The 18,462-nt window shown below is 37.6% G+C and overlaps 2 protein-coding genes across 2 annotated transcripts in view; both read left to right on the forward strand.

Annotated features, from left to right (window-relative positions):
- The window catches only part of GRIA3 (glutamate ionotropic receptor AMPA type subunit 3), a 393,069-nt gene that overhangs the window by 298,970 nt on the left and 75,637 nt on the right, over positions 1 to 18,462 (forward strand). Inside the window, exon 12 of the mRNA XM_054576984.1 lies at positions 13,444 to 13,642. Coding sequence (XP_054432959.1) covers positions 13,444 to 13,642 — 199 coding nt within the window. The remainder of the gene's footprint in view (positions 1 to 13,443; positions 13,643 to 18,462) is intronic.
- Positions 239 to 7,401, forward strand: LOC129073384 (ferritin light chain-like). The gene is made up of 2 exons (XM_054577052.1): positions 239 to 316; positions 6,898 to 7,401. Exons 1-2 carry the CDS (start codon positions 239 to 241, stop codon positions 7,399 to 7,401), a joined length of 582 nt encoding a protein of 193 aa, XP_054433027.1.

The following is an 18,462-nucleotide window of genomic DNA, read 5'->3' on the forward strand; positions in this document are numbered from 1 at the left end:
TATTTTAAAATTCCTGATAATAATGTAGTTGCACTCTAAGATTCATGGTTGCCTCGACTGCAAACGCCAGCATTATACTTTATTTGTGGTTAGTGATCACACTTCGAAAGAAAACTCTCCAGTGAGCCCAAAATGTGAGCATACATTGTACATTCTGACTTTTCTCAAAATTGAAACAATTCAAGGAATTAAAAGAGACCATTTGAAGTGAAATTATCAAATATTACATCAGGAGGAGATGCCAGATATAAATGAACCCAACGGCTTGTTTACTGAAGGCAGAGGAACAACAACCTTCACTGAGCTCCCACCATGTGTGAGCACTTTACTTGAGTTATCATGTTGATTTTAATCTTCAAAACACGGCCACAGTGTAGGCATTATATTTATTTTAAGTTGAAGCAGATGACACTTAGCTTAAATAACTTGCCAGGTACATAGCTAATGGCAAAGCCAGTGTTCAAACCTAACTCCAACTCAAAAACCAATGCTCCTTCCATTTCGTGCTGCATTTCTTATATCAGAGACAAAAGAACAGTACCCAGAGAGATAATGTAATGAACCCAAGGTCATAGAGACTTAAAGAGCCAGCAATACAATTGTTTCCACTATCACATACTGTTTCCCACTACCAATCTCAAGGTGTATCACTCGTTCTATTCTTTTCTTCATGTTCATGCACGAGAGCTGTTTCCCAGTCCTCCAACCTCTAATGAAATTCTACCTTCACCCTTGTTGTTAAAGAAAGTAGGCAATGAGTATTTAAAATGCTGTTGAGCATGTGTTCACTCAAAGTAAAAGACCAGGAAATCAGCAATAAGACGTCATTGAGCATCATTCTATCTCCATCAAACAGAACTATTGACAGTAACCTAGAAGCTTAGTCTATGTCAATATTAGGCTTGATATCTTCAGCTATCTCAATTGTTTAGAGTGAACAATTCAGCTGGAGGCTGAATAACCTTTAGAAAGGGTAATGAATGTAATAAGCTCTTATGTCCACATATAAACTGATTTACTAGAGGGTGTTGAAATAAGAAGATATGAGGAGATTCCATTCAACCTCTTCCCCCTGATTAGGAGATGCAGAAATAGGCAGTGGGTATATCCAGATGGAGGGAGCATAATGGTTAAGTATGGGGGTGCTGGAGTTAGTCTCACTAGATTCACAATCTGTTTAAGAGTTGTGTAACCTCAGGCAGGTTACTAAATCTTGCTAAACCCAAGTTCCTCATGTAGGTTCTCAATAAATGTTAGCTATTATCATTTTTAAGTGGCTGTTCTCAACCATATTAGTTTCACAAATACTAGTAGTTAATATTGCATTTGCATTTTAGCTCCTAAAACTTTGTAGGAATACAGCTGAAATTTTAGTCAGTGTCAAATAGCATATTTCTGATGAGAAATAACCAATAGCATTCCTTCTTGAACACATGTAGTGCTTTCCTTAAGGATTACATCACTTGTAAATATTTTGATGGTACTATTACATGATGTCTTACTGATATTGACAGTAGGTTGCAATTTTTAATCTGAAATGTATTTCATTTGTAAAACTTTTATGGAACTGCTAAGCTGTCCAAAGTCCAAGTCCTTCCAGATAAATGCTCCCCCTGCTGACTTTGTTCAGAGCTGCAGAAATAGGAGGGCCAGCCAAGTTAGAAGATGTCAAGACATAGAAAATGGAGAGAACACACTAACTGAACCTGATTTCTGTGTACAGATTATTCCAAAGGCAGTACTCCCCTGTTAAGTTTTCAAGATATCAAATGTTTTGGAGAACAGGGTGGAGGATCTGTCCAGGCTAGGTGACACATAGGTTCTCTTTTAAAATGAAAAGTACGTGCAGAATAAAAAAAAAAAACATGAAGGGGATAAAATAAAGTGAATCAAACACAACAGGATATGTTGGCTCCATTATAAGCAATATCCTTTCCTTTTCTGATGTATGACGAATTTCTTTATCCTACTGCAAATTCACTTCAAAGCAGTAGTGATGTGGTAATAAATTAATGATATAACAGCAGGATTTTTATTACAATTTTTTCATGATTTTTCTAGCTGGGAACTGTAGTTTTCAGTCTTTGGGAGATTGTTATTTATTCCCATCAGATAAGATTATTAGAGCCAAAGATTGATTCTGCACATTTTTTAAAAACCTGTCATAGACACAGCATTGAATGAAGGGTATAAATTATGAATATTTTGAAAGAAAAATGGGGGAGAAAGGAATGATAGTTTGTGCAAAAGAGAAGCAGTTTGCAGTTCCAGCTCTTTACCTTATAAAGCTAGTAAAGTGCCAACTTCAAAATTTACTTACAAAATAAAGGTTACAGCACATAGCTAACTTTTATCCTTTCAGAGGTCATAAGTTACATTTTATTATTAATTCAGAAACTCTAGTTTCTTACAGTTACAGATAACAAGAGCATTATATCTTATTTTGAAATGTGTTTGTCAGTTTTTCTCTTATTGCTAATATACTTTCATTAACTTCATGCCTCCTCTTACATTTCTTCAAAAGGTATGATTTACTCTTTAAAATGCATTTTTAAAAATACTAAATGTTAAGAATTTTACTGTCATTTCATTATGCTAACCTCAAAATCTGTCTTGTGCATCAGAAGTATTTGAAATGAAAAGCTGGGGTAGCCATGCTTATATCTGTCAAAATAGACGTTAAAACAAAGGCTATAGTAAGAGACCAAGAAGGATATTACATAATGATAAAGGAACAATGCAACAAGATTCTATAACCCTTGTAAATATTTATGCACCCAACATAAGAGCACCTAAATATGTAAAGCAAATCTTGATGGACATAAAGGGAAAGACTGACAGCAGTACAGCCATAGTTGAGGATTTTACCACCCCACTGACTTCAATGGATAGATCTTCCAGACAGAAAATCTACAAGGAAACAGTGGCCTTAAACAGCAAACTAGATCAAATGGACTTAATTGATATCTTCAGACCAGTTCACCCCAACGGCAGCATAATATACATTCTTTTCAAGTGCACATGGAATATTTTCTAGGATAGACCACATGTTAGGACACAAAACAAGTCTCAGTAAATTTAAGAACATTGAAATCACATCAAGCATCTTCTCTGACCACAATGGTATGAAACTAGAAATCAATCACAAGAAAAATACTGAAAAAAAAAACCCAATAAAATATGCAGGCTAAATAACCTGTTACTAAGCAATGAATGAGTCAACAACAAAATCAAGGAAGAAATCAAAAGATACCTCAAAGGAAATAAAAATGAGAACACAACAACCCAAAATCTATGGAACACAGAGAAAGCAGTCCTGAGAGAGAAATTCATAGCATTATAGGCCTATCTCAAGAAACAAGGAGAGAACCAAGATGGCGGAGGAGTGAGTAGAAGTCACACTGACCACCTCCCAGGACCAATCTGGAATTACAACTAAATTGTGGAGAAATCACCTGGGACAAACAACTGAACAATAGCGAGAGAAGAGCCTTATACCCTAGGACACACAGAAAATCAGCTTTAGCACAAACTAACTGGTAAGGAGTGTGGTAGAGACTCGAGGTGGGCGGGGCACCCACGGGCAGCAGCACCAGAAAGTATTAAAACAACCAGTTGAATCCCCTTGAGAAGAGCAGGGTCTAAACTATAGGCGGGGATCTCCAGCCAACATCACCAGAGCCCAAAAAGTACACAGAGAACAGCCAGCTGCAAAAACCAGCACAGCTGCTCTCTGCTAGAGACAGGCGGCTAGAGATACAAAGAGCTGTTTAAAGGGCCAACGCATAAATTTTTATTTGCAGCCACTTACCATAGTCTCCAGCAAAGGCAGGGCTAGAGTGGGCTAGAGATGCTGGAGGAGAGACTGGAGAAGGAGGCTTTGGGGAGAGAACAGAGACAGTAGCCAGCGGGATCCCAGTACTGACTCCTCCCCCACATAGCAGCAGCCATCATGCTGACACAGACCACTCTGCTGAGAAGCAACAGCACAAGAGGACTGCCCCCAGGAGGGACTCGGCCCTGGCCCAGTAATGCTAAAGCCTGACTGCTGAGTACAGAGTGGAAGCCACAGATAGTAGATATCTGGCTAAAGGGGGTGCAGAGTGTTCTGGAGACACTTGAGGAAAGACTGGAGATGGAGGCTTTGGGAAGAGAACGGAGAGAGTGGCTGGAGGGATCCCAGTGCTGACTCCTCCCCCATACAGCAGCAGACCTCTGGATTAAGCAGACCACTCCCCTGAGCAGGAGCAGTGTGGAGAATCCAGTAACCCTGCCCCCAGGAGGGACTCTGCCCTGCCCTGTGGTGTCTAAGCTGGCCTGCTGAGTGCAGAGTGACTAGACTAACAGCTGAAGGAGAGAGCCACAGACAGTAGATTCCTGGAAGCCTCGAACACACTGCCTAAGGCCAGACAGGGTCAACAGCTGACATCATCAGAGGCAGGCCCGGAAAGAAAAAACAGTGGCCTCCTACCATAGAAGTTCATACCACGAAGTCAGGAAATCAAGACAGATCAATTTAAGAAGCAGAAGAAAAAGAGAAGTGTCCCACAAATAATGGGGGGGGAAAAGAAATAACCCCCAGGTGAAGGGAAAGGAGGAATCTCCAGAAAGAGAACTAAATGAAATGGAGGCAAGGAAACTATCAGATATTGAGTTCAAAACAATGGTTCTAAGCAAGCTCAAAGAGCTCAGTGAGCCCATAGAGAATTACAAAAAACTACAGGGAAACTACGAGGAACTTACTGCAAACTATATCAGCATGGAAAAGGACATAGAAATTAACAATAAGAGACAAGAGGAAATGTAGAATACAATTTCTGAATTGAAGAACACAGGAGAAGGAATCAAAAGCAGGCTAGATGAAGCAGAGGAACAAATCAGCAAGCTGGAAGATAAGATAGAAAAAAGCTCCCAGAACGAGCAAGAAAATGAAATAAGACTGAAAAAGAATGAAGAGGCGTTGAGGGAAATGCAGGACAACCTGAAATGTAATAATATCCGTATATTGGATACCAGAAGGAGAAGAGGATGAGGAAGGGATAGAGAACCTGTTTGAAAAAGTAATGATGGAAAACTTCCCTAATTGGAGGAGAGAAAAAGTCACACAAGTTCAGGAAGCACAGAGGGTCCCATTCAAGAGGAACCCAATGAGGCCCACTCCAAGACACATCATCATTAAAATGTCAAGTATCAAAGACAAACAGAATCCTAAAGGAAGCAAGGGAGAGAGAGGTAGTAATATATAAGGGAGCCGTGGTAAGGCTAACAGCTGACTTCTCAACAGAAACACTGCAAGCCAGAAGGGAATGGGAAGAAATATTCTAAGTCATGAAAATGAAAGGCCTGCAACCAAGACTACTCTACCCAGCAAGGCTCTCAATTAAAGTGTAAGGCAAAATAAGGAGTTTCCCAGACAAAAGAAAGCTAAAAGAATACACCTCTACCAAACCAGCATTGCAACATATGCTAAAGGGACTGCTTTAAGAAGATGAAGGAAAAGAGTCTGAATACCCAGTTCCTTTCACAGTCACCAATACTTGATATTACCAATATTTTTAATACTTATTAATCTGATTGTGAAATGATGTGCTATTTTAATTATTATTATTTGTTGAAACTACACCTGTTTTTGTATCTTTCTTGCCTAATTCTATTATTTTTACAAACCTTTAAATAACTTTTTTAGTATTCTTTATCCATTTTTTGATTAAATGTTTGAAGAATTTTTTCCCTAAAAAAAATTATTAACCCTTTTTTAGAAGTGTTGCAAATACTTTCCCATTCTATTACTTGCCTTTTAACATTTTTTATATGTATATTAGTATATAGTCTTAAATGTTTAATGTAGTTGTATTGTCAATATTTTACTTTATAGCTTCTGGGTTTGAATATTTTACTTCAGGGTAATTTGTGTTTACTCCTAAAACTCCTTAGATTTTACAAGTTGATTTTAACTCCCCTGAATATTTTTGTATAATGTGTGAAACAGGGCTCTATATTTGTTTTATTTCAAGTAATAGTGGTCTGTGCACCTTATTTGTTGAATAAGCCTTATTTTCCCCCATTGATTTGAAATATCAATTTAACCCTATATTACGTTGTTAGACAGATATATACATTTGTTTCTAGAATGCTCACTATATTTCCTTGATCTACCTGATTATTTCTGTGCTGGTGTCATGTTGTTTCAATTGCTAAAACTTTATAATGGATTTAATTTGTTTAATATTTTATCACAGATTTTGACATAAATAAATAAAATCAATCTGCATTTTAAATAAAAAGAAAAGAAAGAAGGAACTCCTACCTTTTGCAACATCATGGGTGGAACTGGAAAATATTACACTAAGTGAGATAAGACATTCGATGAAAGACAAATACCATATGATCTCACCTATAAGTGGAATCTATTCAACAAAATAAACTAACGAACAAAATAAACCACAGGCATGGAAACACGGAACAGCCTGAAAGTGAGCAGAGGGGATGGGGAAGTAGGACAATGGTGGAAGGAAGGAGAAGGGGCTAGACAAAGAACATGTATGAGTGACCCATCGACGCGGACAACAGAGTGGGAATTGACTGTGGGAGATGGGGGCAGAATGGGATGGGTGGAGGAGAGCAAATGGGGGAAAAATGGGACAACTGTAATAGAATAAACATGATTTAAAAATAAAAATTTTTTAAAAAGAAACAAGGAAAATCTCAAATAAATAAACAATCTAACTTTATGCTTAAAGGAACCAGAAAAAAACAACACAAAGCCCTAAGTTAGGAGAAGTAAATAATAAAGATCAGAGCAGAAAAAAAGAAAACCACCTCAGTCAACCTCAGCTTCAGAGACCAGCCAATATTGTTTTTTGAATTTAACTCCTCATTGCCAAGCAACCATGAAAGTCCCAAATTCATCACAATTATTCCAATGAGGTGAAGGCTGCCGTCAACTGCCTGGCCAACCTGCATCTGCGGGCCTCGTACACCCACCTCTCTCTGGGTTTCTATTTTGACTGTGTCAACGTGGCTCTGGAAGTTATGGGCCACTTATTACAAGAGTTGGCTGAGAAGAAGCGCAAGGGCACTATGCAGCTCTTAAAGCTGCAAAACCAATGCAGCGGCCGTGTTCTCTTCCAGGACATGCTGAAGCCCTCCCAAGATGAGTGGAGTAAAACTCAGGACGCCATGGAAGCCACCTTGGCCTTGGAGAAGGACCTGAACCAAGCCCTTTTGCACCTGCATGCCCTGGGTTCTGCCCACACAGACCCTCATCTCTGTGACTTCCTGCAGAACCACTTCCTGGATGAGGAGGTAAAACTCATCAAGAAAATGGGCAACCCCCATTTCCTTGCCCAGGCTAGGATGGGCAAGTATCTCTTTGAAAGTCTCATTCTCAAGCATAACTAAGAGACTTTGGAGCCCAGGGGCCTTTGAGGGGCCCCTCTGCATTCCCCTGGTATCTGGCTTCTGTCTGAACCTCTCTCTCTGAAACCATTAGGCATCATTGTAACCACCATGGAGCCTTCTCCCACGCCATGGCCCTAGTGGAAAAAAAAAAACTTTTTGCAGCAGAAAAAAATTAACATCATTTAAATGCCCATAATAACCAAAGCACTCTATAGATTCAAAGCAATTCTGATCAAGATGCTAATGATGTATTTCACAGAATTAGAATAGATATTCCAAAAATTTATATGAAACCACAAAAAGACCTCAAACGGTCATAGCAATTTTGAGAAATAAGAACAAAGTTGGAACAATCACACTACATGATATCAGACTATACTTCAAGGCCATATTAATCAATGCAGCGTGGTACTGGCATAAAAACAGATATATTAGTCAATGGAACAGATTAGAGAGCCCAGAAATAAACTCACACCTTTATAGTCAATTAATATTTGACAAAGGAAGCAAAAACATATAATGTGGTGCAGTCTATTCAATAAATGGTGTTGGGAAAATTGGACAGATACATGCAGAAAAAAATGAAACTAACCCATATTCTTACACCATACACAAGGACAAGCTGAAAATGAGTTAAGGACTTAAATGTTAGACTTGAAACCATAAAAATCATAGAAGAAAATATAGCCAGTAAAATCTCATACATTTCTCATTACTGATATACCTCCTCGGGCAAGAGAACAAAAGAAAATATAAACAAATGGGACTACGTCAAAATTAAAAGTTTTTGCACCGCAAAAGCAGCCATCAATAAAATGAAAAAAAAAAACACACTGAATGGGAGAACGTATTTGCCATTTATAAATCTGATAAGGGGTTACTATCCAAAATTTATTAAAAACTTATAAAAATCAACACCAACATAAACAATCCAATTCAAAAATGAGCAAAGGACTTTAAGAGACACTTCTCCAAAGAGGACAAACAGATGGCCAATAGATATATGAAAAGATGCTCAACGTCACTAATCATTTGAGAGGCGTAAATTAAAACCACAATAAGATATCATCTCACACCTGTCAGAATGTCTATCATCAATTAATTGACAAACAACAAGTGTTGGCAAGGATGTGGAAAAAAGGGAACCCTTTTGCACTGTTGGTAGGAATGCAGACTGGTGCAGCCACTGTGGAAGGCAGTATGGAGCTACCTCAAAAAATTAAAAATGAAACTGCCTTATGATCCAGTGATTTCACTTCTGGGAATATATCCAAAGAAACCTGAAACACTAATTCAAAAGAATATGCACACCTCTATGTTCATTGCAGTGTTATTTACAATAGCCAGGATTTGGAAGCAGCCCAAGTGCCTATCAGTAGATGAGTGGATAAAACAACTATGAGACATTTATACATTGAAATACTCTCACCCATAAAAAAGAAGAAAATCCTACTTTTTGCAAGAGCATGAATAGACCTGGAAAATATTATGCTTAGTGAAATAAGCCAGTCAGTGAAAGACAAGTACCATATGATTTCACTTGAATGTGTAATCTAATGAACAAAATTAACAAACAAAATAAAAATGGACTCATAGAGAACAGACTGACAGCTGTCAGAGGGGAGAGCAGTTGCAGGGCTGGGTGGAAAAGGTGAAGGTATTAAGCAAAGAAAAAACACTCGTAGACATAGACAACAGTATGTTGCCTACCAGAGGTAAAGGGGAGTGGGGGCCGATAGAAGAAGGTAAGCGGGTAAAGAGGGCATAACTGGTGATAGAAGGAGACTTGCCTTGGGGTGGTGAGCACACAATGCACTGTACAGATGATGTATTATAGAATTGTACACCTGAAACCTATATAATTTTATTAACCAATGTCACCTCAATAAATTCAATAAAAATTTTTTTTAAGTATTTGAAATGAACGTTAAACATTTTGAAGCTGCATTAATGGAAGGAAAGACACTGGAAAACGACAAGTCTTCTTAACTCAACTATAAAGTCTTGTCTTGTTTTAATAGATCCTTTTAAAAATCTGATGGGGCTGACCCACAGGTCACCTTTTATATAGCCTCTTTGTGAAATGTGGGTTTAAATGGTTCTAGTTTCACTGATGAGAAAAGGGAAATGTGAAATTTCTTATAGAGATCCTTCCCGATGAGTTCCACTGCACCTTTTCTCATGAAAGGATTTGGGTGTATGTTCCATACAAGGGAAGAAAGTGGTAGAAATTTTACCAATACTCTGGTCAAAGCTACTATTGTCTTGAGTAGGAAATGTTAAATCAAGTTTGTGCATTTAACACTGATTCTGAGAAAGCTCCTTTTTCCATCTATGCTGAGGCTTATGAATACTATTATACCATTTCTATGTGGATATTTACCAAAATTCTTTATACTCATAGGCATAGCATAATATTAACCATGTAATTGCCAAAGTCAATAACCATGTAAACAAGAGGCCACAAAAATGACCATTTTGCATTTGGGTTTATTTTCAGTCATGTCAATAGCCAATCGCAGCTAAATCACACAGATCAAGGACATGATTGTGTGAGTCAATTATTAAGGGGGCCAAAATATACAGATTATGATGTGCAAGCTTGATTTTAGATCCTACAAACAGCCATAGTCCATTAACCTCAATAGAATGGCACAAGTGTAATTTCCATATATTACTTTATTCTCCACATTTCAAGTAGACATGCATAAAAAACTATTAGTATCTTCAGCAGCAGAATACAATCCTTCCCAAACCATGACTCTGTAAATACTCCAAAATCAGCTTTCCTCTTGGTCTGAGTAAAACCCCATCATTTCAAGTTAGAATGAAGTTCACAGTTTCATTCCAAATGAACAACAGGTAGCAAGCAATAATGATCCATACATGTTAGTTTTTTTCTACAATTGTATTTATGGAAAAATTGAACTTTCTATAACTTACATACCATTCTGTATTTCCTTATACAAAACATGAGCATTTTGTCGTACAAAAATGTGGGCATTTCTGTCCTATTGTGTAAGTATAGATTATTTATTTCTTATTTCTCCTCTCTGTGCCTCAATTTCTTTACCTGTAAAATACTTCCATTTTCTTATCTGTAAAATAGTACTGAACTGAATTAATGGAGGATGACACATGTAAAGCAATTAGAACAGAATCTGTCACATAGGACGTGCTCAATAACTTAGCAATTATTATCATTTTTATTACCCTATTACTACAGATACTACTTTGGAGCATTAGTCTTTTATACGTTAAATTACTTCCAGAATCAGATCAGTCAAGAATAAATGAAATGTATATGGCAACAATGAAAAAAGACTGTGAAAGATCCAAATTCATAATTAAAATATTCTGTAAACTTTTAGCATTTGGAAGTGAGACAAATTCTTTCTGAATCATCCACATCTTTTTTTACCTCTTGATTAAAAGCAAGATGTTCTAAGTTGAATTCCTAAGAGAGTACACCTACTAGTTAGAAAAATCTGTTGCAAAAGAGATTTTCACATCCAAAAACTTAAATGTGATTATGTTCAGAAATAAATAAATCAGAATTGTTTCGAGCATCCAGGGACCAATAAGAATTACAGACTTTAAAAAACCAAGTACTTTTGTTAGAGTCAATAAATAAAGAACTCTATCAAAACAGTTGCCAAATTTATTTGATCAGAGTATAAAATCTGAAACAACTGAATTCTCCAGAGGCTAATAGAAGGTTATCTTGGGACACAGACATTTAAAGTTGCTTCAAAGTGGAAAAATGCAAGTACAAACAAAGAACTTGATTTGCTAGCTTTCAGCCAGAACTGCCCTCTTCCCACAGTGCCTGGCAATGCTCCAGGCTCCTACGCCTATTCTTGACTTTGTGACAGAGTGGGTTCTTTTCCTGTGAGCATTTCTGGCCATGAGAGAACATAGCCTAACCGGGATGAAGCTCTGCCACAGAGCAGGACTATCCTAGGGATAATATGGAAATGTTTTATAAAACCTGGTGACCAGATTTTCATTTCTGCAGACAAAGCCAGCCTTCAGCAACATTGTGAAGGAGATGGAGTTTCCTCAGTACAAGCCATTACCCGTTACTAAGCATTCAATGCCCTCACCCTGCCCCCTAACTTCCCACAGACCCTCTCCCTGAGTAGCATTCATGATGTAGAGCCATGACTTGAAATCCTGGCTACAGCAGAGCTTTATAACAATGGTGCTGCTTAAATAAAACCCCCAGAGATTCTGATTTAATTGGCCTGGGGTGGAGCTTAGGCATGGTTTTTTTGTTGTTTTGCTTTATTTTGTTTCCAGTTCCCCAGATGATATTGATGGGTAGGCAGAGTTGAAAATCACTGATATCGAAAAACAATATTTCTCAGTTGGGTCTGCAGACCACGGCAATCACCAGTGATGCTTAAGGGGTGAGGGGATGGGTGCGAAGGGTGAAGGGGATTAAGAAGCACAGACAGCCAGTTACAAAAACAGTCAAGGGGATGTAAATTACAAGATGGAGAATATAGTCAATAATATTGTAATAACTTTGTATGGTGCCAGGTGGGTACTTAATGATCACAGTGATCACAAGATATATGTCTGATCACTATCATGTACACCTGAAACTAATATTGTATTTCAACTGTATATTGTATTCTATTTCAACTGTACCGTATTTCAACTATAACCGAAAAATAAATTTTTAAAAAGTGCAGATTCTTGAGTACTCAGATATTCTGAATCTGCATTTTAGCAAACACTCGAGGTAATGCCAATTTATGCATAATTACATTTAAGAACAAAATCTATCTTTATTAAAACTTATCCACCTTCTGTCCCATTTGCTACTAACTGGATAGACTAATCCAAGATAATGGTTGCTGTTGAAGTCAAGTGTTATTTTTTTTTAATCTTTCAACTACAGTTGACATTCAATATTATATAGTTTCAGATGTATAGCATAGTGGTTATACATTTATATAATTTACAAAGTGATCCCCCAATAAGTCTATTGCTCCCTTGATACCATCCATACATAGTTATTACAATATTATTGACTATATTCCTAAAGAAAATGCAGAGGATTATCCCAATAGTAAGAATTCCTATGGTAGATCAGTGAGGGTGGTTTTCTTTGGTTGGCTATTGGGGTGGGTGGAGGGAGATAAACTTTTTAGTGCTTCTCAAATCCTATTATACAGGTAGTAGTGTCCTACTTCACTTGAGGCCTGTCCTGTATGCTAGGGTTCAGGTAGTAGGAGAGAAGAGTTTTGATCCTTGGACCTAAGATCCTGAGCTCCACTAGCCATTTATATAAAGATAATAATAAATATCATTTTATGGCTTCTTGCCTCAGGGGTGAACAGCTCCATAAAATGACAATGTTTTTATTAAATTCATTAAACTCAAAGTGAAAACTATTTACCAGCACCTAGCCATTTCTCTTCAATTATGTAAACATTTGTGACTTTTTCTCCCATGGCATCACCTTACACCACTTGTTCTTAATCTTGGCTGTACATTGTAATCACTTGGCAAGCTTAAAAAAATATATATACATACCTGGGTCTAATCTCCCAGGTTTTTAGTTAACTGGTCTTGGGTGGGCCTGAGCATGAGATTTTTTTTAAAAATCCCAGGTGATTCTACTGTGCAGGCAAAGCTGAGAACCACATGCCTTAAAGGCATGAAACAGTATTCCGCAGATGTGGGTGGCCCAGCAAAGCTCACAGAAAGAGAATCCGATAAGCACAATTATTATATGTAATCTGGAGCTGGTAAAAAATATATATTTTCCTGCAATTAAAAAATATCCTGCTCTGAATCCTATATAGACATAAAGAGCATTATGCATGTATTATTATCATATGCCATCATAACATGGATTGTTTTTGTTAATGTGTTACTTTTGCTTGATGTGTTAATTCCATGACATCATGTACTTTCCTCCTTCATCAGCTACACTGAAACCACTTTTCTTTCCAGGAATAAAGATAAGGACTACTTAAACTGAAATCTGGCCCCTTTGGCTCTGGATTTGTCTGTTTTGTTTTGTAGGTCGCTCTCTGGGCGCATTGTTGGAGGGGTTTGGTGGTTCTTCACCCTGATCATAATTTCTTCCTATACTGCCAATCTTGCTGCTTTCCTGACTGTGGAGAGGATGGTTTCTCCCATAGAGAGTGCTGAAGACTTAGCTAAGCAGACTGAAATTGCGTATGGGACCCTGGACTCCGGATCAACAAAAGAATTTTTCAGAGTAAGTTCTTTACATTTAATTAGGCCTGCTGGTTTTTATTTTATCATCTCATAAAGGCCAATTCACAGTGCTTTTAAGGGAGGGACAGGAAAGACTGTAAATGTTATCAAGGCAGAGCATCTTAAATACAGCACTTTTTAGTTGGTGACTTAGTTTATTGTCCTTCAGACCTAAGACTCATACGTGGCATTATAAGTGGCATGCCAAGAGCCCTTAAACTTGAACTCCCAGGTTTGAATTCCAACACTGTCAGAAAGTGATTGTTTGTCCCTGGGTATGCCATTTAACATCTGTAAGCCTTGGTCCCTTTCCGTGAATAATGAGGGGATTTAACTAAATAATATCTATTCTCCTTTCTAGCTTTTACAAAAGCAGTGATTTTATGTCTCAGCAGTTTAAAGAAGTTAGGTAATTGACTCTGTCTAAGACTCTAAAGACTGATGGACTATAAAATTACATATTCTATTTTAGACATTGTTTTCTACTGAAATGTATTACAGTTATTTCAAGTATTCATGTGTATGCTGATAATTCAATTTTCAAGGAAGTTGATAATTGTTTTAATTTCATGAGTAGATTTATTCCCCCCTCCAACCCCCCCATAGGCCAACTCCTAGCAAAAGTTAATAAAGCTACATGAATACTGTCAAGAGGAAAGATGAAAGGAGATAGAGGTAGAAAATTATAGAGGGATAATATGATGGACTAACCACCTTTACATAAACAATCAAGATCTTTATTCTGTAGCAACTGGACTATAAGAAAGGCTACCAGTGGAGAGTTTAAGAACTCAAATGTTTTTTTCAGTTGCCCCAACCAGGAAAATATGGTGGTTGATTAGAAAATGAACCCATTCTACACATTACCACTGCCTGCCACTGTAACCACTGTAACTGGTTGTAGTAATGATCCAGAAGCCACTTGTGTAATAGGTAAAGAGGAAACATTTAGTCACCTTCTCCAACCAATAACCATGTTATTGGATGGCAGATATAATTACTGACTATTTCGAAAAGTTCAGAGTTAACAGATGTTGGTTTTAAACCAGCTTGTTTTAAGAAGTCAGTAAGAAATATATTTCTCCATGTGTTATTATGAGAGTGGTCCAATGATTTCATGGGAAACCAGGAAGAGTATGTTTTTTGGAACTACAGCAATTGACTAAAAACTGTTTTTATTCCCTGAAAAAGAAGGGGTTAGTTCCAAAACCCTTTGAGAATTCTCATTGGCTCTGGATATCCCTATCTCACTTCTACTACTGTTGACCGAGCAGATCATAATCCCCAACCAGGGAGAGAGGCCCAGTATTGGAAGCATTAAAATGATATGAAGACACTCTGAAACTAATCTAGCCTTGAACCTCACTGCTATAGCAGTCCCAGAAACTTCTCCAGAAATAACCCCCTGTCCCCATGAAATCACTCACACATTTCAGGGCAAGAAGCCAGGGATTTCCATCTGCTGAGTAGCCAGCACATAATCTCCATGGAAATCTGGTTTGGTATCAACTTCAACAGAGCTTATGTTTACCATCCTAATACATATCAAGTTGCTATTTGAAGTAACTGACCACTTAGGCTATAGAGACACCAGACCTAGACCCTCTGATAAGAAATACTTGTTCCACTAGAAAGCATTTTTCCTTCAACAATGATTAGAAATTAAGAAGATGTGTTTTAAATAGTAATCGATAGATGGCATTGATTCCCATTAAGCTTTCAAAGGCCATTCATCCATATTGCAGGCAAAGGAGTCTCTCTGGGAAGATTTATTAGCACAAAGTCTTAAAAGTGTGACCAAATAGTCATTGTCTTCATGCCTAGACCCCATCCCCCACACATTTTGTGTCTTTCTCAAAAACCAGGAAAGCATCTACAAATCTGTTCAATGATGGTTTCATTAAAGAATATCATATTATTGGAGACAATTTGAGTCAATATCCAATTCTGAGCAAAGCTATTGCCACATTCTAATTGGTTTGCAATTTCTAATACTCACCAATTCCTAGTGACCTTTACAGCCAATGAGTAATTTGTATGGAAATTGGGCTGTTTTGAAAATCTGATTAGAGAAGGAGCTGAATATTTCTAGGTATAAGAAAGTGTGAATCATTTTCTAATTGCTGTGCGTGCCATCTCTCCTTTTTCCCCAATTGGTTGCCAGTGACAGCATTAGGACTCTGTAGGAAAGTTCCTTAGGGCAGCACACGAAGACTGATGATCTAAGAGTGGAAGTGAGCAATATAGAAAAATCAACTCTTTAGCCTGCTTGTACTAAAATATTATGTAAATCTAACAAAGGATAAGTTTGGCATTCATATAATACTGGCGGTGGGGGGGCCAACCAATTGGTCTCGGAGCCATTTGTCCTCTTAGGCTCCTCTACTCCATCCTCCTTGAGCCCCATAGATCAGAGAAGACAGCCAGCAAGAACACGTCATCTCACAGGAACTTAACTGCCATAGCATGTCACTTCCCCTTCAACCCTCAAAAATCTCAAGGCAATTTTAAGAACAGCAACTTCTCCACACATGAAAAAATTTGGAACCTCTGATGGTACTCTTTCTAAACTTTACAGGATAAAATAAGATCACATGCAACATTTACAAACATTACATGAGCTCATTTCGGTCCATTCTCACTCAATACTAAAATCACAGGGACCCAGTTGTAATACCATAAAACAGCCTGGGGCCAGCCCTCTAGTTATTCCACTAAGAGAAATAAATAAAATAAAATTCCTTTCTAATTGCCCTGAAGACATTTTTACTCGCCCTGGGTAAGTCTGCCATTAAAATGATGATATTTTTAAATGATTCCTTTATTTCTTTCATTTTCTGAGCTATCCTTAGCTGTTATCTTACAAATCACATGAAGTCACTGACACAGAGGGACCTGTTCCTTCAGGAAAGGCAGGCAAGGAGTGAGCAAAATGTATGCAGCTGAAAGAGACATCTGAAATATTACCAACAACCCTCTTGACTTGAAAACTGATTTCCTTAGACAGCAGCTCCAAAACTGAATGTCCCAACCAGAGGAGGAGGCACTCCAGGCTAAAAAATGAGTAGACAGCTTTATTGTCATTGCCCAGAGAAAGCCACTATAATTTGGAAAGCTGCACTGAAATGATCATTTTCCACTAGGTTTTGGAAATTTAATCTGATACAGATTTGTGTTAAAAAGTAGCAGTGGGATAAAAAGCAATTGCAAAATTCTCTCTGCCTTCAGACCCCTAGAAATATTAGACAACTACAATCCTTGATTTCTTTTCCAGATACTTATCCTCGTTAAAGATAGTTTAAAGGATAAAAGGAGGTTGTTTTTTAAAATGAAATGTTTAATACTAATTTCAACCCCTTTAAGAAAATAAACATAAAAGGAGAGGAGTGGAACTCCAGTGTCCCAGGCAGGACAGGAGAATTTAACTTTGTCTGGAGACCATCAAGGGGACTGCCTTGTCTTCTGAGTTGCAGCATTGTAAGCCCCAGGAAGCACAGGTGAATTACTCATGAATAATGTTTTTGTCTCACACTAGATTTTAACTGTTACTGTTGTCATTGGTCATTTTAATTTTTAATTTTTAAAATGCAGACAGGAAAAAGAAGAGCCCTCCCAAAGTGATTTGAAAAACAGTCCCTACTAATAGTATTAAGATTCTCTTTACACATTCAGAATCTCTCATACACACACAAGTGTTTTCACTTGGAGTTCATATTTTTCACTTGGAGTTCAACATTTATTTGCTTTCTATTACAAGGATTTTGAATAATATGGGAAAAGGAGAAAAATCTCCTGACAAATGCACCTATGCTGAGTATATTAACAGTTTGACATGATCTTTAAGCTTTATTACAACTGAGCTATGTATACAACAGACCTCCCTTACCCCTTATCCTATCCCCTATCCTTAGTAAACACATCAAACTATAAAAGTTTTGTTAAAAAGTTTCTCACCAAGCCCTGTGATGAACTTGAGATCTTGACAAACAATATACCTGGACAACTGCAAACAAATGTAATCAGTTTGAAGACACATATGCTGTGACCAAATGTTGGAAGACACATCCAAACCATCTACTAGGTAGGGAACACATACTAATAACAATAAGAGACAAGTTGACACCAAGGGATGGTAGATCAGAAACATATTATTTGGCAGTTTTAAAAGGGAAAAATTGTTTTCCTTAATGTTGGCATGGATGTTTTGATGCTACCTTATCAAGAAAAAACCCTTATTTTCCTATGTCATACACTATATTACCCAGCAAGAATCATGGACCCTACAGGTCAAGGCTGGATGTGGAAAGGCAGGTACAAGGTGAGGGATGTTGAGGCCTGGCAAGCAGACCTATGGAAGAGGGAATGAAATATTGAGATAGCTATTGGCCTTTCCCATCCCTCAGCACCAAGTGGTTTATGGTTCCATAGGTCTTCCTTTCAAGCAAATCTCAAGCTGGGTGGAAAGAACACTTTTCAAGAGAGTAAAGTTGACCTGACAACTATGCACACAACTGACAACACGCCTAATATCTGTCTCCAAGAGAAAATGTGACAACAAAAGCATGCTAATAATAATGCCTGAGGTATCTTTTATTCATTATTTATTTTTCACTCTTTCCATAACTCTTTTCTTGGGTATGTTCTATGTGAGATGCTCCAGGCTAAGCACTGAGGATCCATCTCCATAAACAAAATTAAATATCTGTTTTTTACCAACTCACATGAAAATACCTACACAGTTATTTTCACCATATTTGGAGGTTATTTTGGAGGCTAGATTGACTTAAAATATTGGCACGGTGACACATGGTTACTAGACTT

The sequence above is a fragment of the Pteronotus mesoamericanus genome, unplaced genomic scaffold, assembly GCF_021234165.1.
Source record: "Pteronotus mesoamericanus isolate MK-2021 breed Mesoamerican mustached bat unplaced genomic scaffold, CSHL_Meso_final contig_40, whole genome shotgun sequence".
Classification (NCBI taxonomy): Eukaryota; Metazoa; Chordata; class Mammalia; order Chiroptera; family Mormoopidae; genus Pteronotus; species Pteronotus mesoamericanus.

Coding starts and splice junctions, on each gene's coding strand:
- LOC129073384 (XM_054577052.1), top strand. CDS start 239: ATGCCAGATATAAATGAACCCAACGGCTTGTTTACTGAAGGCAGAGGA. Junction 317..6,897: donor TCACTGAGCTCCCACCATGT/GTGAGCACTTTA, acceptor CAACCATGAAAG/TCCCAAATTCATCACAATTA.